Source organism: Helicoverpa zea, chromosome 8 (assembly GCF_022581195.2).
Source record: "Helicoverpa zea isolate HzStark_Cry1AcR chromosome 8, ilHelZeax1.1, whole genome shotgun sequence".
Taxonomy (NCBI): domain Eukaryota; kingdom Metazoa; phylum Arthropoda; class Insecta; order Lepidoptera; family Noctuidae; genus Helicoverpa; species Helicoverpa zea.
In genome coordinates this window covers 4,531,998-4,557,611 of record NC_061459.1, presented here as the reverse complement: position 1 = coordinate 4,557,611, position 25,614 = coordinate 4,531,998, and the positions used below count along the sequence as shown (strand labels likewise).

Sequence of the window (25,614 nt, the reverse complement as noted above, 5' to 3'; positions counted from 1 at the left end):
AATATAGGACGCTCACACAAAATTGCATTGCTATTTTTTTCGGCAGGCCGTTTGGTAGGGTAACCATACTTTCAAGTGTATTCAGCCATATTGGACCTGTTTTTAGGCTTTGTAGGATGGATCGCAAAAAGTTTATTGCACTGCTGTTATTGTGAAATAGTTATAAAAGAAAAAGAAGATTCTGGGTTCATCCGTTCATTACGACTATGAACTCTGATGGGAACTATTTTACTCAAAAGTACTGTCGGTTGAAAATTGCAGAAGATAAGTATATTTTTTTATTAAAACAAAAACGATACACTTAAAGGTATGGTTACCAAACTAAACGACAAAATCGCATCGCATAAATTCGCATGGCGAGCACACAAAACTGAGATGTGATGCAATGCGTAAGTGATCCCAACAGATTAGAGGACTTTTACCAGTTGATACCATAATGCTCTAATCCCATAATAATCTAATCATTGGGATTGTATTTGTACTATGCTTGTTTTTGTCAATTTATCCAAAACCCAACTTTCAAAAATCTTATTTTGGAACAGATATAGAAGTAACTAATATCATATTCATCAGTAACGTTTGGAACAGCTAATAATAACCCATGTGCTGCTCTATTTTTCACGCTGCTTTTTCCTTTCCTTTTTCTGTGGTGTGACGTGACGTGAGTGCAGAACGGACACGACGACGTCTTGATCGTATAAATTTTCGGCTGCAAGAGCTATCCTGTGCGTTGATCACGTTTCTTTCACATGATAGAGTTCGCAAAATATTCTATAAAAGACCACTATATTCCGGGAATTGTGACTTAGTACAACATACTAACAAAATGGGGAAGGCTAAAAAGGGGAAGAAGAACTCGACAGTGGACGAGGGGTAAGTTTCATCAATGGCATATTATTGTATTTTCACTGTTGATTGCCAGCTTTCTACCCGGATATTCATATTACTTGTTTCCTTGCAGTGACAGCGATGTAGAAACGACAAACATTGATAACGTTAAACCGGCGCAAAAGTCAAAGAAGTGAGTACTTAGAGGTTAACCAGATTTTTGCCATATTTAAGTTATAAAACTGTGAACAATGCGGTGTTGTGTCTTCTAAGCTTATTGTTAAGTTCCATGCTGACTAACAATACGTCGTTTACTTTCTGAAACCGCGTAAACGAATTAAACTGAGTCCTTTCTCATAAATGAATAGTGTAGTAATTCTATCAGAAATAATAGCAGCGTTTTACCTGAAATAAAACGCATATTAAATACTTACCTTATTTGAAGCTTACTAGTTTGAGATAGGCACCTACGTGTTTTCCGCTTTTATCTCCGTCCTTTTCTACCCCATATCTTGCATCTCTCTCGCACACCGACCAGTTTCACTCCCCACCAGGCAGGAGGCGACGAGTGTTCTCGGCGGCCACAGTTCGTCATTGAGTCGAAAACACCAGGCAGAAATTAAAATGTAAGCTTCAAATAAGGTAAGTATTTAATATGCGTTTTATTTCAGGTAAAACGCTGCTATTAAATTCTTGACCGTTATTTGAAGCTTACTAGTTTGAGACGTGTTTGTTATCGCCTGGTGGAAGTGGACGCCAATGTGAGCAAAAGCACAATGAAATTGTGTATGTAAATAGGTACTTAGGTACACGAGTAATCACATGTAAGTATGTGTATTGCGTTCTGGAATACTAATGTAATCAAAGTTAACTGGTACTGGTACTCAGCTACATCCTGTTAGACTGGAAGCCGACCCCAACATAGTTGGGAAATGGGCTCGAAGGATGAGTAATAAAAATTAAAAGAGAGATGCAAGAACAAAAGCAAAATTGATTTCATTTTCTAATAGTAATTAACAAAAACATTGCGATACTTCTTAATAACAATAGTAACAAAAATATAGACATTAATCAGCTGGATTAATTAAATAATCGAGATAACTTGCTACTTCTATTTAGTGGGTATCTTTCCCTTCTGTAAAAATGGGCAAATGTATTGCCTGATCGCCAATTACCCTTTGCTAATATATCGTCCAAAAGTATATTGTCAACACAGATTTTGACGCTACCGCCGAGTGGAAGCTTCCTGGGGTTGTAGTTATTCCTGCCTCTTTTAACAATGTCTTAATCCACCCGCATCATCGTTCGGGTGCCTGCCTTTGGTTGGCCTCTAACGGATATAAATAAATTTAAGGAATTAGCCGATGTCCGTCTATCTTCTAACAAGGCTTTAGTCTTTCTGACCCAATACACTGGACTTAGATTTATATTTTCCTGATTATCCATCAAACAACAACCCGACTGCCTATGACTAGAACTGTCGGTCTTAGAGCCAAAGACTGGCCATAAGATTAAATTATCTTTGTTGTTTTTGAAATGTTCTGGGTCTATTGCAAGCAAGGAAAGATCATGGACTCGCCTTTCCGAAACAAGCTAGCAAAAGAAAGAGCAGCAGTGTGCCTGGAAGTTGCAAATGGATTATTCTCGTCTACGTTTACTGCACTTAAGTAGGTTACCAATTGGTCAATATTCCAGATGGACGGCTTCCCGGGGAACAGGTTTGCTCAGCGCTATTGATTTTAAATTGTGTCCGACTAGAACGTGTGAACCTAGCTCTCCAGTGGTTTCTGCATTGCATAGTGTAGCTATAACTGACTTGTGTAATAAAATAGTATTGTATGTTAGTTTATTTACTATGTGTAAGTCTGCTAAAAATTGGGTAAGTATAGGTCCAAATAGGGATTCAAGGATTCATAGGATCCAATTTCATACTTTTCGCCCCAATTTAACCATCGACTCCAAGCTGATTGATAAGTGTTGCGTGTGGATTGAAGAAGACTTCAGTCGGAGAGACTCCTTGTCCCTCCCCCCCCCCCCCATTTCCCTGACCTTGGCAGGGGGTATCCCCGTTGCTGTGTCTATCGGTTTCTGCTCGAGGTTCATCAGTGTGTAGGGTACTGCTAATGATCGGGACTTCAAATCTGCTCGCCAAAATACCTGGTGCCACCGAAGGAACTACTATGAGATTAACTCCCGTTCCTGAATTGAGATGACTGAGGACCTACGGTATAAGGTAAGGTGGCGGTAATACCCATGCTAGCGGGTAAGTCAAAACTTGAGAAAAAGGCATCGTGGAACCCCGCTTTCGGGTCCTTCAGATCTAGGGGCACGTAGTACACAACTATGTGTCCCTGGGCTCGCTTCGAGGCAAGTAGGTCCACTGCTGATACAAGATGCCACTCCGGTGGAGGTTTGTGTCGGGAGAGATGGTCTGCCTGACTGTTGAATAGGGCTGGTATATGATTCACGACGTGATAGATTTGATACAGCTCAAGATAACTGAATACTCTGTACGTCAAGTTCGGTAGGCTCCTTGATCGGGTGCCACCTTGATTTCTTAGATATGACACCACAGTCCCATTTTTGCATTGAAAAATGGCTGTTGATCTCTTTAGCAACTTGCCGTGATTTTCCAGTTAATACTGCAAGCATCTCTTTCAGATCGCAGTGAAAGCCTTTTTCTCTCTCGTTCCATGAACCCATTACGGGAGTTCCGTTCAGTTGTGCCCCCATCCTACATCGGAGGCGTCCGTGGTTATAAGGTGACAGGGAAGTGGCGAATGAATATCCAAGGTTTGGTGGCAGCTGACCAGCCACCACTTTAGATCTGCTAAGGCATCTGCTGGTAGGTTCAACATTGCTATACTCCATTCACCGAGCCGTGAGCCCACAATGTAACCAAAGAATGACACTTTTTCAAAATGGTGGGTATAACCCGACCGATGACAAAAACGTCACATTTTTATGTAAAATGTTCTTAGTATCGTGGTCTTCAATTAAGTAGGGTTCTATGTATGACAGTCAAGACTTCTAGGTTCATTTTACATGTAAACGATTTACTACATATTTCATTAAAATTAAGAAAATAATTTACGGCCTTTATTATACATATTTGATTTCAAATAAGTTTGAAAAGATTGCATAAGTTCCACAGACATCGTTCTAAAATATCATTTCTAATGTTGTCAGTATATTACTTTCGTAGTTATTTTTATAAAATATGATCATTACTTCAATCGTGACTTATAAGAACCCTTTTTATGGTTTGTTCACCGTTTGGCTCACGGTTCCATGAATAGGGTAGGTATAGATTGCTGTTCAACACTGCATTGAGGAAAGTGAGGAGAGCCCGGTAATGCAGTCTGCCGTATGGAACAACGAAAACTTGCGAAGTTTAAAAGTCCTATCAAGCTATGCAGGTCTTCTAAGTTTGTCGTGCTGTTTGTCACGTAGTGCGTTTTGTCATTATCTTGTTGATAATGCTTGCGATTTATTCACTTGCCATCCAAAACGTGGTGCAAATGATCCCAAAGTAGGCAAATATATCTTGGTGAGCCACCAGAAAATCGAGATACACAATTATAAGTAACCCTTGAGTTTTCAAAGTTTGAGCCACCCAAATTGGTCACTGTGGCGAAGGTCTTGGGTGCCGTGCTTAAGCCAAATGGTAGGCACGTAATCTGAAGCAGTCTTCTTCTGTAGTCGAAGAACATGTCTGTGACCTCCGGCTACCGGAAGGTAGAAGTAAGCCTGGGCGAGATCCACTTGCACAGCCATTCGTCTTTCTGAAGAAACTCTAGCACCCGAAAAACATTTATTAAACTGAAGGGTTCCGTAATTATGAACTTGTTGAGAACCTTGAGATTGAGTATTGGACGGTTCTTTCCGTCGCCTTTTGGGCACAAGAAACATATTGGAAAGAAAGCTGGCAGAATTTGCAGCTATCAATAGAACTTTTTGTTTTATCATTTGGGATATGACGACATCCATCTCTTTGGACTCTCTGGTCAAATCTGGCATTATCTATCAAAGGTGGCTCTTGGCCAATGGTATGCGATACCCAGTTATTATTTTTGACAAGAAAGGCGGAGCTCCCATTTCTTTCCATTGGTCTTGATATAATGTTAGGCAACCCGCCTGGAAAGTCATAACTTACGTGCCTTGTTGGACGCATCAAAGTCCGCCTGCGGTCCTGGACGCTTTCTGTTTCCTCTGTTGGACATGGTTCCTATTGTAATTTACTCGTGATATCCCAAGGGAGCTTTTAGAGTTTTGCATCACACGCCATTCAGCGTGAGTGTGATTACCATTTCCCTTCGAGGGAAGGTTATAATGGCGACTCTTCGAAAGTCGATCCAAAAAGCCACCCTGCGAGGGTAGATTGCAATGATGGTACGACCCGCAACATGCATGATTGGTACCCTGCGAGGGTCCGTGATAATGAGCCGACCCCTGCGGGGGGTGGCTAGTATACTTACTGGTCCCTGCTTTGTAATCATGCTGCGACTCGCAAAATGCAAGATTGGTACCCTGCGCGGGTCCGTGATAATGAAACGACCCCTGTGGGGGGTGGCTAGTATACTTACTGGTCCCCACTTTGTAATGATGCTGCGTCTCGCAACATGCAAGATTGGTACCCTGCGCGGGTCCGTGAAAATGAGCCAACCCCTGTGGGGGGTGGCTAACATACTTACTGGCAGTCCTAGGCGGAGCGTACCAAGTCTTTCAAGGCCGAAAAGCATCACACGCCGAGATAATGAGCCGACCCCTACGGGGGGTGGCTAACAGACTTACTGGCAGTCCGAGGGGAGCGTACCAAGTCTTTCAAGGCCGAAAAGCATCACACGCCGAGATAATGAGCCGACCCCTACGGGGGGTGGCTAACAGACTTACTGGCAGTCCGAGGGGAGCGTACCAAGTCTTTCAAGGCCGAAAACCATCACACGCCGTGATAATGAGCCGACCCCCATGGGAGGTGGCTAACAGACTTACTGGTAGTCCGAGGGGAGCGTACCAAGTCTTTCAAGGCCGAAAAGCTTTCTTGACACCATCAGCCCTCTTCAAGTGCGGTAGTGATCAGTCCGAACTAAGGAGATGCTGGTTGGACCGCACCTCACACCATTCTTTTTTGTCAAACCGTTGAACGCCTTGCAGGATTGAACTAGGGCCACAGGTGCCTTAGGAACTTCGGGCTTGCTTTCTTTTCCATAGTCACGTGCACGGGCTGTGGTAGCTTTATTATTTACCGCATCTGTATTTGCTTTATAAGTCACTCATTCTGAAAACAAATTACTGAAAAAAAAGTACACGGAAGAAACTCGTGACAAAAAAGGGGTAGATGTACAAAATATTAACACTTGATTTCGCAAAATCGAATATCGAACGGTAAAACCGTTAACAAATTGTATAAAATATTATAAACTCACCTGTGTTCTGCGAGAGCACTGAGTTTATTTTTCAACGAAATACTACAGCGGTTGGTTAGACAACCTTCTCGGGCGGAAAACAAGACGCCAATGACGAACTGTGGCCGCCGAGAACACTCGTCGCCTCCTGCCTGGTGGGGAGTGAAACTGGTCGGTGTGCGAGAGAGATGCAAGATATGGGGTAGAAAAGGACGGAGATAAAAGCGGAAAACACGTAGGTGCCTATCTCAAACTAGTAAGCTTCAAATAACGGTCAAGAATTTAATAATTGATTTTAACAAAACTATCCTTTAAAAGTTTCTGGAATTTGATTACTAACAAATACTATATTTGTTTACTTTTGCTACAATACTATAGGTACCTACTCCATATAAATGACTGCACTCTTATTTATTTCAAGTGGTGGTGCAATGACAAAATATGATATATCATGCTGAATAAATATTTTTCCAGAATATCAGTAGATTCTGATAGTGAAGAAGAAAAGCCTAAAGCCAAGGCTAAGCACAAGAAGTCTGTAGATGAAGATGTAAAAGAAGTCACAAAAAATATTAAAAATGTCTCAATTTCAAATAAGTCTCGCAAGAAAAAGGATGCAAGTAGCGATGATGGTAAGTATCATAGATATTACAGTAATTATGATTTAAACTTAAAATTTACACTGAACACATGGCTGCCAGCTCTAATTAGTATAAATCGCGAGAGAGAAATAACCAATGACTTGAATGACTTGAAATATTCTTTGCGGATTTCGGAAGAGGTCGGCAAACTAGTTACAGAACTTAAAAAAAATAATTCATCTTAAATTGATTGATTGAGCTCTTGAAGTGATCAAAGGTGGGCAATAAGCTACTAAAGTGCAAATAATATCATAAATAAGCACATTATTAAGTTACCTTCAATAAACTGTCCTAAATCAAACAAACTCACTTACTGATTTATTTTTATATTTTCTTCATAGATGAATCAGAACCAGAAGAACAAAAGCCAAAGAAAAATAAAAAGAAGGAAGAAAAGAAGAGTGCATTCTCTTTGTTAGAAATCGAAGATGGCGACGATTCCCCACCTGAAGCTCCACCATCGTCAGATGATGAAGCGCCTGTACAGAAACCACAAAAGAAACCTGCCCAAGAAAAGAAGGAACCAGCGGGCAAAAAGGGCAAAAAACAAAGACGGAATAAGAACGATAGTGATGATGATATAGAGAAGGTACTAGCTGAATTAGAAATGGAATATGCTGGAATTAAGAAAGAGGCTACTCCTGCCCCTGAAGCAGCTGCACCAGAAAAAGTTGAGGAAGTAGCTGAAGAAAAACCTAAAGCAAAAAAGAAGGGTAAAAAGGAAGAGCCTAAGCCTGAACCTGAAAAGGAAGAAGATAAAGAGGGAAGTGACAATGAGAATGATGTTACCATAAAAACTGCAGCACAAAAGAAAAAAGAAAAGAAGGAAAGAGAAAAGCAGAAGAAATTAGAGGCCAAGAAGAAGGAAAAAGAGCAGGAAGTTAAAAAGGAGCCTGCTGAAGTGAAAGCTAAGGCTCCTGAGCCTGCCAAGCCCAAAGTTGAAGAGGAAACCAAGGAAGAGCCTGCTAAGGAACCCTCAGAAGAGAAGGATGTAGATGGCGAAGCCCCTACAGAAGGAAAGAAGAAGAAAAAGAAGGGCGAAAAGGCAGAGAAGGAGGACAAAACAAAGAAAGGTCCAACCAAAAAGACCATTGCTGCTATGCAAGAAGCTTTGAAGAAAGTGCAAGAAGAAGAGGAAAGATTGAAAAGAGAAGAAGAAGAGAGGATAAAGCAGGAGGAGGAACGTGAAAGGCAAAGACTAGAAGCTATAAGATTAGAAAAGGAACGAAAGGAAAGGAAAAAGCAGAAGGAAAAGGAGAGGAAAGAGAGATTAAAGGCTGAAGGAAAGTTGTTGACTCCGAAACAAAAAGCTGACAAAGCTAGGGCTCAGGCATTGCTGGATTCTCTTAAAGCTCAAGGTATTGAAGTTGGATCAGCTGAGAAGAAGCCACTTAGGCCAGGAACCAGAGTGAAGCCTGGAAAACTAAAGACTCAGATGTCACAAGAAGCTCCATCTACACCTTCTGAGGAGAAGAAGATTGAATTAAAGGCTGATGATAAAGACAAAAAGGTAGGATATATAAATTTTATAATGGAAAATTAACCTCTCCCTAAAAGGAACAACCTTACATGCAAGCCCTAAATAAATTATGTATGTGTAAATTACATATATTTAAATATGAATGATCCTAAATTACATACAATAGCCTTGATCTACAAGTTTAGTATGATACAGATATAGTTTATTACCCTTTAGATATGACAATGAGTTTGGTATTGAAAATCAATATTTAGTTATCTATCTATAATGACTTTGCTTTTTGGTTTATTAACCGACTTCCCAAAAAGGAGGAGGTTCTCAATTCGTCGGGATCTTTTTTTTTTTTTTTTTTTTATTTTTTTTTTTTATGTATGTTCACCGATTACTCAGAGACGCTTCGACCGATTTGCAAAATTTTTTTTTGTTTGATAGGGTTTACCTCCCAGGTGGTCCCATAGTCACCAGGTCAGGATCTGATGATGGAAACCCTGAGAAATCGAGGGCAACTTTCGAAAATCGTAGGCATACGTAGGGTAAAAACTTGACACTAAGGCGCATGTCTGATAACACTATGCAATGGTGAAGGCTTGGAGCTGACCTGATGATGAAGACCAGAGAAGGTCGAGGGAACTTGAACAATGAATGTGTAAAAAACTACCTCGTGTTTGGGCTTATTTTGTTCGTATTGACGAGACCTTTGCAACAGTGAAGGTTTGAAGCTGACCTGATGATGGAGACCAGCGAAGGTCGAGGGAACTCGACAATTGAATATGTAAACTACCTCGTGCTTGGGCTTATATTGTTCGTATTGATGAGAACTTTCCACTGCGGATATGACATGCGGATAGTGACAACTATGCTTGTCACTGAAAAGCTAAAAATAAAAAACTTTTTACAAAAAAATAAAACCGACTCCCAAAAACACTGAAAAGCAAAAAAAAACTATTCTTAGGTGCATCGGCCTAGAAGTCGGTGGCGTTATAAACTTAGTTACATCCATTAGACACCGACTTCTAGGCCGATGCACCTAAGAATAGTTTTTTTTTGCTTTTCAGTGTTTTTTGCATCAAAATGTGTAAGGACCCTACACTTATGGTTCTTTGTTTTTACTAAACTCTAATATAGTTGCTATAGATAGACTGTCAGTCATTGACATATGAACCAACAGGGTGGAAATATTAAGAGTTTCCTCCTTTTCGGTGAAAGGTAGGGTATTGAGGTCTATCTTATGTTGTTCAAGTGGAGAAAGCGCTGACTTTCCGCCTATCCGTGTTGCTCCTTTCATCCGACTGCGTCAGCAGAAAGATTATGTTTTTATTTTACTAATGAAGCATCGAATTTCGCCTCGGTGTGACATTTTTACAATTTGCTTATTTTTTTAGGAGGAGTCCCCTAAGCTCGAAGAAAAGAAAGAATCTGACACTGAGTCAGTGAAAGACGCTTGGGATGCTGAGTCTTCTGAGGATGAAGCCGAACCTCCCAAGGAGGAACCGCCGCAGACTCCAGTGAAAGAGGAAAAGCCAGCTGCATCACAAGATAAGGGTAAAGAGGTATGTATGGAATGAAAGGTAGTCTATGTAGGATAAGATTTAAAAATAATTTCAAGGGAAACTAAATTTCTATCGACCTTATTAGTCGTCAAATGAAGAACAGACAAGTTGCGTTAAAAAAATGAAGTGGCACGTATTTTTTGCCGCACTTAGGACAAACAGAGCGTGTTCGCACTCGAAAAGAAGTTACAAAAACTTTTAATTTAAATTATGAATCAGTCTAATTTAGATTTACTTTTATATTCCAGCCCTATATTCAGGTGTACCTACACAATTTATTTCGTCTACAAAAATGTAAAATACATGAGTTAACTGTCCTGACCTGACATATTCCATTTCCTTGTATAATTGCAGAAAGTAGAAGAAGAAGAAAGCTCCGAGGAAGAAGACGAGAGTTCAGAGGAAGAGAGCAGCTCCGAGGAAGAGTCGGAGGATGATGAGGGCATGACCGATGCCCAGAAGAAGAGGGAACTCGTATTGAAGAGATTAGAAGTGAGTATTGAATATGAAATTATTTTCATGACTTGTTCACCAAGATTTATAGATTTTTTTGTTGTTTTGGGTGATAATTTTCATGCTATTGGATTCTTAGAAAAATACACTGTTAAAAACTATTAAATAGAGTTCTTGTGACTAATTACATTGTATTTATGTATCTCGCATACTGCAGAGTTTTTGAGGTACGAAATATTTTTAAGGGAAAATGAATGAATATTTAAATTGCTGATAAAAGAGCTCAGAAACCGGGCATAAGAGATTGAGATATTTACTCAAGACTTGGTTACGAATTCTGTTGTACTTTATAAGGTCTTTAAAATTATTATTAATTACCAATTCCTATCACCAGAAACGTAAACAAGAGAATGAAGCGAACAAAACGAACAACCCTCTCCGCGCCGCCGTCGTTTGCGTCTTAGGTCACGTCGACACCGGCAAGACTAAGATCTTGGACAAGTTGCGTCGAACCAACGTACAAGATGGTGAGGCCGGCGGTATTACGCAGCAGATCGGCGCCACTAATGTGCCCATTGAGAATATTAAGGAGCAGACGAAACATGTTAAAGGGGTGAGTTTTTAGATATATTTTCATACCTACATAATTTGATTTATATAGAACAACCAACAAAGCATGTACACCAAAAAATACCTACATATTGTTAATACGTTCTTTTGCATTTTGCGTAGCCTTAATTGAATGCTGCCATGATATGCATTTGCCATGTAGTGATATGCTCAACTTTTTGCTTTATGAGAAAAAAGAAATCCAGCCAGTTTCCTTAGCCTTTGTAAGAACACGAAGGTATGCACACGATATATTGCGAAGTAATACGACTTCGAAAAAATATCAGTTTCGATCAGAATATTTTTCCTAAATTGTTGATAATATTTTTCTTTGCAGGTAAATGAAATAGCATTCAAACTGCCTGGTCTTCTGATTATCGACACTCCTGGGCACGAGTCCTTCAGCAACTTGAGGAATAGAGGGTCCTCTCTTTGTGATATTGCCATTCTTGTGAGTATACTTTTTTAAATAACGTAATTGACGAAAAAGTATTTATATTTCTGATTGAATAATGCACCAGACATTTTTTAATTATAAAAACATTATTCATAACTAACTTTCTGTATTCTATTGTAAGCTCACACAGTATTGTTTACCTAGTACCGTAAACTGGTTCTGTTAAATGAATAACGGAAAACACAAAAAATAAAAACACAGGACTATGTCGTATTCTTTATATTTTCTAAGAAAGTGACATGCAAATAAAAACTTCATAAATGCCCGACACTGATATGCTTACGTACCTATAAGGCTTGATTGACGGCAATACCTTAACATACACTTAACTGTACACTGAGCGAGTTCACAAGGGCCACTGTGTAGTATGTAAGGATATATAGTTAAGGAAATATTTGTAAGTATGTACCATAGTACATACATAGTCGAATTAGATTTAGATATCTGTAATGGCAAAGTAACTATGCGAAATAAATAAAAAAATTTCTTACAGGTCGTAGACATAATGCACGGCTTAGAACCTCAGACGATCGAGTCGATAAACCTCCTTAAACAGAAGAAAACTCCGTTCCTAGTGGCTCTGAACAAGATCGATCGTTTGTACGACTGGCAGAGTGCTCAGCGTAAAGATGTGAGAGATATACTAAAGATGCAACAGCCTAATACTCAGTTGGAGTTCGAGAAGCGGAGCAAGGATGTTATGTTGCAGTTTGCTGAACAGGTAAATAGATAATAATAATTATAAAGCTATTATATGTACAATGTAAATTGTCTTTAGGTTTATTAAGAGTAATATTATTTTAAAAAAGGCTTTTAAATATGTTGTCTTAAAGTTTGCTGACAGTTGTGATAATGTGTAAAAAATCGGTTGCTTATACCCAAAGTGTGTTTTTACATGTTATTGACACTAGGGCGGGTTGTAGAATGCAGCTAGAAATTTATGATTTGATGGCTGGTGCAATTCACCATTACATTGTACAAAAACAACAGACATTTTTCAAACAGAAACCCATGCCAAAGACATACTTTGAGCAAAATTTTCTAAACAGCATCTATTCATTCACGTAAAACAAAACAATTACTCCATTCTTATAATAACTTGCTCTTTATACTATAAAGAATATGTAATTGTCTTGCTGGAAAGTTTGTTCCACCACATCTTCTTCCCAGGAAAAACACATAGAAAGTAGTGAAGGGCGGGCGATTTTGGGGGCTGTCTTTTGTAAACTTGACCTTCATTTTCAGCCTACTTTGAAAAAAAACTGATATTCCAAATCTAATCACAAAATTCTCCCACAGGGTCTAAACGCAGCCCTATTCTACGAGAACCCAGACCCCCGTACTTACGTGTCCTTGGTGCCCACATCGGCCGTCACCGGTGAGGGTATGGGCAACCTGCTCGCTATGATAGTCCAAGCCTGCGAAGGACCTTTGCATAAGAGATTGGTGTTCTCTCAGCAGCTGTTGGCTACTGTACTTGAGGTGAGTTGGTGTATTTTGGACTTTATGGAAAGGTTTATAGGGGTTATTTTTCATTTGTTTTGTGTCTCCTTAAAAAATATTTTTGACTCAGAGTTAAAGTTTATAATCTGTAGTTTGGCCTTACAAAATGGAAATGGTAAAAATCAATGATTTTTTTCTGAAAAGGAATGTCGGAGGTTTTTCGACGATGGTAAAATAGTGAATGGCATTTAGAATATTCGTTTTTTTAAGACTTTGGTTTTGGTTCATATAAGATTTTAATTGATCTTTTTGGTCCAAAAACATATTATATAATCTGTTTTCTTATGGCTAGTAATAAAAGCTCCGACAAAAAAATAAGAATTGTCCTTACTCAAAATACTAAAGCTACTGACTAAAATACTGACTTTCCGACTACTTTCGTCCGAATAAAAATTACAAAACGACCGAATGAGATACCGAATGAGATACCGAATGAGATACTTTTCTACCAGTATAAATTACGTTCTACTGAAAACTATGCTTTGTAATTTTTAATCTTTACTTGGCTTCTATTAATTCATAAATTACCTTTCATATTTCATAGACTTGGTGCCATTTTAACTATAACATTATACTGAACATATTATTCTCAGTGGTTAAACAACACTTTGAAAAAATATAAAAATGTACATGTAATAAAACTTACTTGCTTCATATATCATGAATTTTACTTACCTACCACGGGTATGCTTCGATATCGATACTTATTTCAGGTTCAGGAAAAAGTTAGAATTAAAGTATTATTTACGCTTTAATCTAAAGCCAAGTAGATTTTGGTTTCCTAGAATATTTTTAACCGACTTCCCAAAAAGGAGGATGTTCTCAATTCGGCCGGTATGTTTTTTTTTTTTCTATGTATGTACATCGATTACGCCGAGGTTTATGGACCGATTTACATGATTCTTTTTTTGTTCGACGCGGAATAGCTGCCAGTTGGTCCCATAGTCATCAGGTCAGGATCTGATGATGGAAACCCTGAGAAAGGGCAACCTTCGAAAACAGGGCAAAAACTTGACACTCAGGTGTATGCCTGAAAGCAATGTTCAACAGAGAAGGTTTGGAGCTGACCTGATGATGGAGTCCAGAGAGGGTCGAGGGAACTCGATAACTGAATATGTAAACTACCTCGTGTTTGGGCTTATATTTTTTGTATTAACGAGACCTTTGCAACAGTGAAGGTTTGGATCTTATGATGGAAACCCTGAGAAATCAAGGGCAACCTTCAAGCAACAAAAAAACTATTTATTTTCTTAACATAAATAGACGTAACATGCAAGCATCGGTCGTTGCAAACGCACTGCGCTCGGATCTTTCGAACTCGCACACGAAAACAGCCGAACGCGGCCCGAACCCGATCGCGTGTGCCAAACTGTTGAGGTATTTTCATTATTATTGAGAGTTAAAAAATAAATTTAATAACCAACAATAGAAATTATAACAGTTCATGCAAGTTGTAAAAATATAATTATTTTGTCAAAACCTCTGCTGTCGGTAACTTAGTAATTTTGTCGAAGTTCAGTATTCTAGTCGGAACTTTAGTTTTATTACTCGAAGATCGAATTTTTTTTAGGAGAAAAAGTTATTTGAACCTGCTCATATTTGTAGTTAAAATTGATATTTTTTGTCGTTTATGTTTTGGATTTTTTGTCGGTATTTTTGTCGGTAAATAACGCTGGTTAATAAGAATAATAGTCGGCCACAGATCGCTGGAGATTAATTTGTTTTTCGGAACCAATATTATTATCCTTTTCTTATTGATGCTAAGTCAAAAATGTTTCAAAATTATACATTCCTTTTAATTACAAAAACAACAAATCCTTACCTCCTTTCAACTCTTCTAAATTCAAACACCCCGCCACTTTGACAGGTGAAAGCGATCCCCGGTCTGGGCACGACCATAGACACGATCCTGATCAACGGTACACTGCATGAAGGCGACACGATGATACTGGCTGGCACAGACGGGCCTATCGTTACGCAGATACGTTCCTTGCTCATGCCGCAGCCGATGAAGGAGCTTAGGGTCAAGGTGAGTGCAAATAGTTTTTATATGATAATAATGTAGAGGTATTTACTAAAACTGAATGTCTTTTAGACGGTTTAAGATATAAGCAAAAAAATCTTATCCAAATGATATCGACCTTCCAATCTTCAACTCTGATGTTATCCATATAGATAGAGCAACTTCCCTTTTTTTACATAAGTAGACCGTTTGAGATGTAGTAAAGTAAAACAGATCTGATTGTGAACTTATCACAACACAATATCTAACAAGCATCTTATTTCGTCCTACTAATATTACAAACACATAACTTGTAAAAGTTTGTATGTGGGGCCAAATAGGATTTGATGAAATTTGACAGTATAGCATAAGCTCTAGTTTTTATCCGAATGCAAGATGTTCCTTCAGAAAGCAGGTGAAACGTCTGGCGGTAGCTAGTTATAAATAATCAAACTATTGTTTATAGAACGCATACATCGAGCACAAAGAAGTGGTCGGCGCTCAAGGAGTGAAAATCGCGGCCAAGGAGTTGGAGAAGGCCATCGCCGGCCTCAATCTACTCGTAGCGCAGAAACCTGATGAAGTTGATGTGCTCAAGTAAGTTATTCATATTTTAACCACCCTTACAGGAGCACAGAAGTGTGTAGTGGAAGTTTTCCTATTACATATTTGCTTTCACTTAAATTAAGAGTTTATACTGAAATAATTTAATGATTAATTTCTGTTACTTATGAACATAATGTCAGATTCATATCTCTAGTTATAAAATCAACAGATTGATAGAATATTTGGGAAAGACTTTGAAGAGAGAGAAAGAGGTCAGATCTGTTTTTCGCATTTAAGGGTTGTTATAACATATAAAGCTTTGGACGCTAGTAAACAAGTTTGAATAATGACAATAACTTAAATTATTTTTTCTTGCACATTTTCATGTTCTTTGGGAGTTTATCAGATATGTATACATTTTCTTAAAATACTAAAAAAACAAGTATTTGCTACACAGAGAGGAGGTGGCTCGCGAGCTGAAATCCGCTCTATCATCAATCAAGCTATCAGAACGTGGTGTGTACGTGCAAGCCTCTACCCTCGGATCTCTAGAAGCCCTGCTTGAGTTCCTTAGGACTAGTAAAATTCCCGTAAGTATACTAATTCGTTCACCGTCTTGCTTAGAATTCCTAAAAATAGAAAAGTGGGTTTGTTTGGTAGGTACTCTTTCACGCTGAAACTGTTGAATCGATTGAGATGATATTTTGAGGTGGATGAGACAATGGAAAACAAAATGACAAGCGGATATGTCATGACAAGAAATATCCCTACACTTATCGTCGCCAAAATGCGGGTCTTGTGGTGACGAGAAACATTACTGGCTCTGCCTTTATACGCCTTCTTTGGAACCCGTCGTATTTTGTAAATCCAAAATGTTCGACAGATCTGTCAAAGACCCCTTACTTATATTAAATTAAGGTAATTACTATTTAAATACTTAATTCTGTTTATTTGTTTCAGTATTCTGCTATCAGGATAGGTCCGGTGGTGAAGCGTGACGTGATGAAGGCATCAGCTATGTTGGAACACGACTCGCAATACGCCACTATATTGGCGTTCGATGTTAAGGTAAGAATAATAATTAGTTTTTGCTAGAATATCTTTTGGAGTTCCTTACTGGGGTTCCTTACTGCCTTACTTATCTTTTTATGGTGAATCTTTATGATTTCTGACAAATTTCGTCTTGACAAATGCTATGACTATACTATGCTGATATGTTTTGAAGTATGTTTGAAGCTTTTCTGCGTTAAAGCTAAACATTGTGATATAAACATGTTGCGATGTTTAGCTGTAAGAAAATGTAATTTTAGTTAAAAAATACATAGGATATTTTCATCAATTCTTCAGATGGTCACATCTGATCTAAAGTTTGATGTATCACCAATTTAGAATCGTTATAACAGTGCAAAAAAAAACGGGGTTTTCTTACCTTCAACAACGATAAAAATACCAATTAAGTGAAAAATGAAGTATCCTTCTATTTTCTTGTGATTCAGTGATATTCACGCCATTTTATCTACCATACATTAACACTCCTTATATTTCAGATCGAACGCGACGCTCAAGAGATGGCGGACAACTTAGGCGTGAAGATATTTGCGGCGGACATTATCTATCACTTGTTCGACAAATTCACTGCGTACCGTGAGGAACTTAAACAGAGGAAACGGGAGGAGTTCAAGCATATTGCTGTGTTCCCTTGCAAGCTCAAGGTAGGGTCCCTATTTGTTTGTTTGAAAGCGTTAGAAAGCGATAAATGTTCAAAATTCTAGAACTGCACGTCTCTAGGTAGTCCTGGAGAATGTCATAATATGCCATTTAAATGCATGTTTTTACCCATCTGTGATAAATAGAATGATTTTTCAATGAGTTAATTTAAATAGCAAAACTGACTGTCAGGGATAAGCTTCTACGTATAATATCGTATATTTGAAAGTTTTGATTTGTGGATGGATGGATATGTAAAAATGTTTGTTGCTTATGCAAAAACTACTGAACGGGTTTTGATGAAACTTGTCGGTAATATAACTTGAAGACACCATAATATTTCTGGCAGAATACATATGATCTATATTAATGTTTGTCTCCCTTGCACACAGATCCTGCCGCAGTTCGTATTCAACTCCCGAGACCCTATTGTCGCTGGTGTCATGGTCGAAGCTGGTATTGTGAAGGAGGGAACGCCTATCTGTGTACCTAGCCAAGAGGTCAGTATTTAGATGTAACTGCAACATTTTTATTAGGTCCAAAGATCTGAAAAATAATTCAGGATAGTAAAAAATGGTGTTATTGCTAAAATGTTTGTAATACAGAAATACCATGTTATCTCAGTTGTATTGTATTCTGGTTTATCCCAAAGTTGAAAGTGTATCGAATTTTGGGTTATTCCATTACCGATCTACATGTGATGTCTTCGACGTCTTCGTAGCCCCTAAAAGGCCAGCCTGCCCCATTATTTAAAAATGCTTGAATTTGCCCATTCACGATTCACATTATTTGCACACATACTCGGAATTTAGTCGCGAGGCATGATTAAGTTTAGCGCAATCAGATTTTTCTACTACTCCCAAATACCAGCGTACTAATCCCCTTTTTTCCCCTCCAGTTTGTGGAACTGGGAATTGTGACATCTATCGAGGTGAACCACAAACAAGTGGAGACGGCCCGCAAGGGGCAGGAGGTCTGCATCAAGATCGAGCCTATCCCCGGCGAGTCGCCCAAGATGTTCGGCAGACATTTCGATGAGACTGATATGCTAGTCAGCAAGGTAAGCTTATTTATATTCTCAGTTAAATATCAGAGATACATTAATATAATCATATTGTACCCTAAACTAAAGGGTCTGAAATTACTGTTGGATAGTTATTTAGTCCGGGTACGAGAAGTTCCTCCGGGAATTGGGTGAAACCACGGGAAACAACTAGTAGCTATAGTTCGGCCATTCAGAGAATGCGTTCCTGACACGTCGCGATTGAACTGACGACGTAATAACATTCATTGATTATTGATATAATAATGTTGTTTTAATGCTCCTCAATTGTTAAAACGGTAAACAACCAGCAAAAATATTTTTATCGTAACTGCAACGCCATTGCAAAGTTACGTCGTCAGTTCAATCGCGACGTGTCAGGAACGCATTCTCTGAATGGCCGAACTATAATTATGCTGTTCCCTGCAGTTTCGTGTCCCTTCGTCCCAAAAGAACTGCTTACATATCTCATAAACTCGTAACTATCTCCAAGATACCATCATTTTTTATATCTCAAATTGCAGATCAATTGGCTTAGACGTCTAATAGTTTACAAACAAACAAATCAACATTCACATCTATACTTATAATGCAAAACTAAACTTTTTGTTATCAGAGATGACTATAGGATTGCCCTTAAAATACATCCAGTAAACAACGTCACAACACTTCATTAAACCGACCGTTTGGCACACGCGGTAATTATAGCAATACCCCCTATGACGAATGGAAATCAAACGTAATAAGACGAAAACAAACAACAGATGTTAGCGCGATAATATTCCTTATTTCTCAGTAAATCTAAAGCGCACATTTTGATTTATCACCACCATAAGAAATACGCAGAAAAAAAATATATGATTCATAAGGAAAACTTGGTTTAGTATATGTTTTTCCAGAAGCTCAGTCAATCAGAATTACAATACACTCAATGAATCAACTAGGTCTTGATAGTTTTATCGGTGCGAATATTTATTACGTCGATATGTGAACGGGCGGTGGTGATGAATGAAAATCGTGCCAATAGTTTATGTGTTAAATAATAGATGGCGTGGCAGACGGTGTGGGCTCGCTTCCATGTTGAATTGTGTTATGTATGTCGTTGGTAGGTTTCTGCAAAACGGACGTACATATTTTTATCGATGAATAATGCTAGCATGTGATTGCAATGAGCAGGGAATTAATTAGAGTTAAATTATGCCCTTGTTTCCTTCGAATTCCATTCAATGCAATTCAGTTCTTTTTTAATTGGTTTTATGGGAGATTCTTGAATTTTGGACTCTTGCTCAATATGAGGCTCCTTCTTAACCGGAGCCACATTCTAAAATGTTCGTTAGTTAATGTGCACCTCTGTCACTATCTAAAATCAACAAAAAAAGTTACAGTAAGTCATTAAGAAAATAAACAAGAACAATAAACCTAAATGACTTGTGTACCTATTTAAATATTCAATTAGCCGTGTCAATTGGTATCAGATTCAAACACAAGGCTCCGATATAGAAAGTCTTATTTAAGCCCTAAAGAACAACCAAGTGGCTATTATAACTACAAATTGATGTCGCCAATTGATTAATCTGTTGGTACTTGGTAGACACCCAAGAGTCGCTACAGACGAGCGGTTGTGAACGCAACGACTATTCATATCACCGACCGAAGAATATTTATGTTTTTGCCGAGTAATCCTATCAGTCAACATATTTTCATACACAAAGAATGAGGTTGTTGTTAAACGAAATTCCTGAAGATTTTTGCATGACTCAAAGTAAACACTATACTGCAAACATTTTCAATGTAACACAATAACCTAAAAAATAATTCTCAGATCTAGATTCTAAAACACTTAACAAAAAGTTTATATATTACAATAAAAATAAACAATACATTTCAGGTGACGTATGAAAGTTTAAATAAAATAATATTACGAATTCTTTTATAATATGTAGATCAATCGTCGAAACGCCTACATTTTGTTGTCGATCGCACCGTCCGTCTGTAGAGCCGGTTATATGTCACGGGTGACGGTTTAATGAATGGGCTGCACATTGCACAAGATATCGGTACCATTTTAGCTCTATAGACAAATGGCACCGATTGATACGGCTATTATTAGAACGCATAGCATTCGACACTGAGGATTATTTACCTAGGCATGTCTCGCTTGACTAGTCACCGCTATAGGAAGGCAGTTTCAGGTTTCAGACTTAGTAATTTATCTTATACGATTTTCGAATCGATATGGCTATCGATGTCTCGCATAAATTATATTTACTAATTTCAGAGTAAGTCATGATTCAGAAGTGTCGACAGTTTGTTTTCAAGAACTTTGAAAGTTCAATAATTTCAAAATCATAAAAATGTTCTCAACAACACAAGCAATGGAATTCATACATATTTTTCGCAGCAAAAACAGGCTGATAAACAGAATACGTACAAATAAATCTTGGTATCGTATTCTCGCGATGGCTCCCTGGCTCGTGTTGAGTGCAAATATTTGTATTCTAGACAAGAACGGAAGCGCCGTGTCGACTCGTGATTGTATACGTTTTGTTGCGTTTCGGCAACATTGTATCAACTATTGATAGTAATGTATAAACAGGAGCTGCATCGGCTACTGCCAATCTGCCGTGTTGGCGCTACATTCATACGAGCAAAAAGCTTCAATACTAACAACCAGCCGTTTACATGCTGATCTGCGAATAAAAACAAAGCATCAGTCCCTCCGTCTCTTGAATATTAACAAAACACGATATTCTCATGTAGCTACTATAAGTAGTCGGTAACGTTTCTCTACACGTGCATTTTTGTATGATTAAAACGGATATCAGTTTATTTAATTGATGTTCTGTTTACCTCGTTACTGCTAAAGATTTACGATAAACTAGAACGGTTTGTGATCGGAACATTGAATACGTTATTGCTGTTATTGGTTCTAAGCGGTTCCTACTGACTGTGTATAATCTGAATAGATTCTAGTCGTGTTGTCAATGTAATGATGTACATACATATACATACGCAATTTGGTACCGTGTGACACAGTGATTAAATGGCTCCAGTAGAATACCTAAGTCTGCATGCAGATAAAAGTTATCAATCCGTAATGTGACAAACATTAGTATTCATTTATCAGTGTCCATTCAGTTAGAAAATAGCAGTCTATTTATTCTCCTATCATTATGTTCATAGCATCGACCTTTCTAACCGATACGATGAATTCTAAACTCGTGCGTCGTTCTGCACGACGACTCCAACAAAACGCGGCGACGTGCATTTTGTGCATGTGTGCGTATCACATTATATTTGTGTGATAAGAACTGGGGCCCGCAGAACTAACGTAAAGAAGCTCATTGAAGGATTTTCATTCATAGCAACTAAAGCATTGTATCAATGCAAGTAGAAGGTTAGTATCAATGGTGAAGGGGGGCTCGCGGCTCCATTGATCGCCTGCAGCGGGGCGGCCGGGGGGGATGGTCAGGTCACTAGGTCGAGGGAAGCCGACACGCAGGGGAAGCAGGGATATAGCTAGTGTGCTTATACGATATCTATAATATACGAGCGCTCTGTTGCTGAGCTTGCTCTCACGCCAGATATTGGAAGTTTGTTTATGATTACATTTTTCTCGCTTCTTTACTTTCTTGCAAGAATTAAATTATACAACGTGTCAGAAAACGTTCTGTGACATGAAACACAGCTTTTTGAAAAATGGCTGATCTTTTTTAAAAAATATTTATGGAGATATTAACATTATAACCTAATTTTATGCCAGTGTTACCTTGAAATGCGGTCGAAGAGGGAAACATTTTTCATAGCACAAATTAGTTTGTTTTAGGGGGAAGTTATGAACTCCGCAACACCTATGATAGGATATAAGAATAACCAGACAGATCTTTACAAAATTTGTGTCGCTCGATGCAGTAAATAAATAGTCTTCGTATGATTATGATGATACGAACAAGTTGAATTCTAAACACGCAATAACCACATGGGACATTAATTGAAATATGTACATTCCTCACTGCATAGTGCCCATATGTTACGACACAACACTTCCCCACCTATTTTATAACATGAATGCTAAAACTGCTCACCAACTACATAATATTTGTAGAAACAGCAATTTCTTCTCGAGTTTCCTCGAATATACTCGCGTCTGTTCACTTTGAAACCTCTAAACACTACATAAAAAGCTTCCTGTTTTGTTTTAGATTAGTGGAAAACATCAATCTTTCCTTTGCACAATATAAAAGCACTCAATGTGAACTCGACGATTTTCCGTCACCCGACCGAAGGCCGATGTATTTTTGGATAATCCTGACGTCATAGTTTTCCATACGATCTTTTGACCACTTGTATGAATTGAATCACTTTGATGTTTAACCACACTTGCAGTCCTTATGGTTTCTGTTTGTAATTGTTAATTAGTAGGTAACGTTTTCTTTTTCTACTTATTCCCAAGGAACATTGCATTTCATTTTATTGCATTTTCCATTACAGTTCTTCTGTGTTCAATAAAATATTTCTCGGAGCAATTTCTGAAGTTAAATAAATAGTGACTCAATTCTCAGACCTTGTAATAGAATTCTGCGCTGTTATGCAACTTCATTCCAATTTATTACACAATAATTTTATTCCTGTTTATAAATTCTACCTAGACGCTATCCGCACGACTGCCTACAATATGGCTGTGAGCATGCATACTTCCATATTTGTCTTATTTATAGGTTTCCTCTATGTAGTCTTGACAAGGATCATGTAAAACTTTCCAAGTCCAAATAGAGTTGAGAAACGTCATCGTGATGCAGGACTCGTCTCGTGTTGTAATTGATTACTTTGATGTCACTGGACGCGTAATGAGTCGTTTGTGACTAGTGTGCTGTGTCGCAATCCCGGCTCATCATTTAGCTTACGACTCGCAAATGATATTATTAAACTGTTACTGTCTAGCCTGTTACGCTTCTGTTTTCATTAGTCATTCAAATTACGGCAACATTTTGCACACAAAGAGTGGAGTTCTATGAAACTTCTCCAAAACCATGAAAAAAAACTCAACTGCAGATGACTACAATCGAAATAACGAAACATTACACAAAGTACTGACTACTGAGCACTTTATAATGCCCTTTGGTACTTGTACGCGTTTTAGAAGGGCCACGCGTTTCGTCGTAGTCTTGGTACAGTCGCAACTCGCAAGCAGTCACACAGACAAACACAGCCCGTGTCAGCAAGTCGCACACAGCCGCGGTGACCGGGTCAGGCCATTCTAGAAGCCCCATTGATATTTCGCTGTGCGGTTTCATTGATGGGACTTACATTGTTCATGTGCCGACACGGCGGGAACGCTTCGGAAAATTTCTTGTGAATGTGATTGCATGGGTAGAGGAAAAATATAAATAAAATGTTTTACGAGTATTTTGCATTGCTTTCCGTTTACTTTTCTCTAAATAGGTTTTGAATGAGACAATTTTAAGTTTATTATTGCTGCTCTCCAAATAGCGGATTGTTGGCACAACATCCCCTCAAAATACATGTATAATATTTTATTTTATACAAACCAATATCAAAAATTCGCCCTAACCTTTGGCTCTTCACCTTGTACGTCTTATTTATCGCCCGTCCCTCGTTCTAAAAATACATGCCGCAGTTTCCCATATTTTCCAGTGGCTGATAATATGATTTCCTAGCCGGGTCCAATGTCGTTAGCTCCGAGGCCCGGGCAGGCTGCACTGGGTCGCGGGAGGGGTGCTTGTGACCCAATTCCTTGCTTGCACAACCTGTTCTATTTTCTCTATGACGTCAAAACCCCCATTCACCCCGGAGTGCTGAATCGATGCGCCCCAAACTGGGTCGAACTGAATGAACCACTTGTACATTCAACATGGAACAGCTATTTTTAGCTCCGAAGGTGTCTCGATCGGGTCTCGCTTCGAACCAGTTTTTACGGATGTATTGGTAGGCCGCAATTAAATTCTGCAATTTTTAAATTAATTGTGAATATCGATGAGGATTATAATTTGGTTTCAATTTACAAAAAAAAAAGATAAGTTTTATATTTATAAGCTTTAATGCCTATTCGTGCTGGAGTTTAGCAATAACCAAACCAATAACGAAAAAAAAAAGATAATAACGTCCAAGCACATTATCGTTAAATGCCACTGTGTAACCGAAATGTGCCTTGGTCAACCACCAAATTAAACTTTGCGTAGTCCGCGGTAGTTGTTAAAGGTCGTCGAGACATTGGCGTCAATGAAGTTATTAACTGTTTTTAAATTATTCCAGATATCACGCGCCAGTATTGACGCGTGCAAGGATTACTTCCGCGACGACCTCATCAAGACCGACTGGCAGCTGATGGTCGAACTGAAGAAACTCTTCCAGATATTGTAATCCCACCGCGCCCTGTCCCACACGGTGAAGCTCTCCAATTAATATAATACGACGTAGAAACATTTCGTCAAAAGCTTTGTCTGTTCCATCTAACCGTAGTTCCTTCTCCGTTGTATCATAGAATCTCACCACCTCTACATTTTGTTATCAATTTTTGTATACTAACGTGAATTTATCCGAAATATTTTAACATGTCGGTGGGAAAATGCGAATGTCAATGTCACGGCTGAGCCTTGTATTTTATTTTATCTTATCTGATGTCTGATGTTTTACCTACTGCCACGTCTTGTAACTACCGAAGTATCATGAATGGCAAATTGTCGAATATTTCAACTTCGAGACGCATTGTAAATAGTATTATACATGTTTATTTATTTAATTATCAAAGCCACGTGGTCTTATGATTTGGTTGGACCGAATGGAAATTGGACGCTGGATGTCAAATTGAAATTTTAAATTAGCAAATGTCTTCAGTTTACTTCTTGATGAAGAATCATCCTTTGTAAATAAAATGTTCACATGAATTTATTTACAATAAAATTTTGTAGTTTTATGTAAATAAAATATAATGAGAAATCTTTGCATGTCTTAATTATAACGTGAAGTAGTGCAATAAACGATCTCGATGTCAATAGTGTCTTCGTGAGGCAATACCTTCGTGCGGTGCTTCTGAATGTAGATAAATGTTTATATTCACTGTCTTACTGTAAGTAGCAACAATACTGTTCACTCCACTAGGGGCACTGTCTGCCCGTACGTTAGAAAGGAGGTCGTCTATTGTACGAAAATAGTATATTTTCGTTGAAATTTGAATGCTGTTTGGAATATTTTCCTCGTATGTGGTGGTACATACAGGGATTGAGTACTGAACTTGATGGTAATCGGAATAGAAGTCCATGGAGGTTGTATTTTATACGTAGGTATTTTCCCTTTTTGAAACGCTTTGTATTATATAGATGGAATCGGACATATTCTTATATTGAAGAACTTTTATTAAATTACAAAGTAAT

General features: G+C 38.3%; 1 protein-coding gene across 1 annotated transcript; it reads left to right on the top strand.

Moving 5' to 3' along the window:
• Positions 1–623: 623 nt before the first annotated feature.
• LOC124632222 (eukaryotic translation initiation factor 5B) lies at positions 624–25,614 on the top strand. The gene is made up of 18 exons (XM_047166976.1): positions 624–873; positions 962–1,021; positions 6,708–6,865; positions 7,216–8,384; positions 9,737–9,904; positions 10,259–10,396; positions 10,752–10,970; positions 11,304–11,417; positions 11,917–12,144; positions 12,723–12,905; positions 14,794–14,955; positions 15,395–15,525; positions 15,932–16,064; positions 16,435–16,542; positions 17,022–17,186; positions 17,574–17,681; positions 18,080–18,241; positions 24,497–25,614. Exons 1-18 carry the CDS (start codon positions 827–829, stop codon positions 24,602–24,604), a joined length of 3,561 nt encoding a protein of 1,186 aa, XP_047022932.1. The 5' UTR covers positions 624–826; the 3' UTR covers positions 24,605–25,614.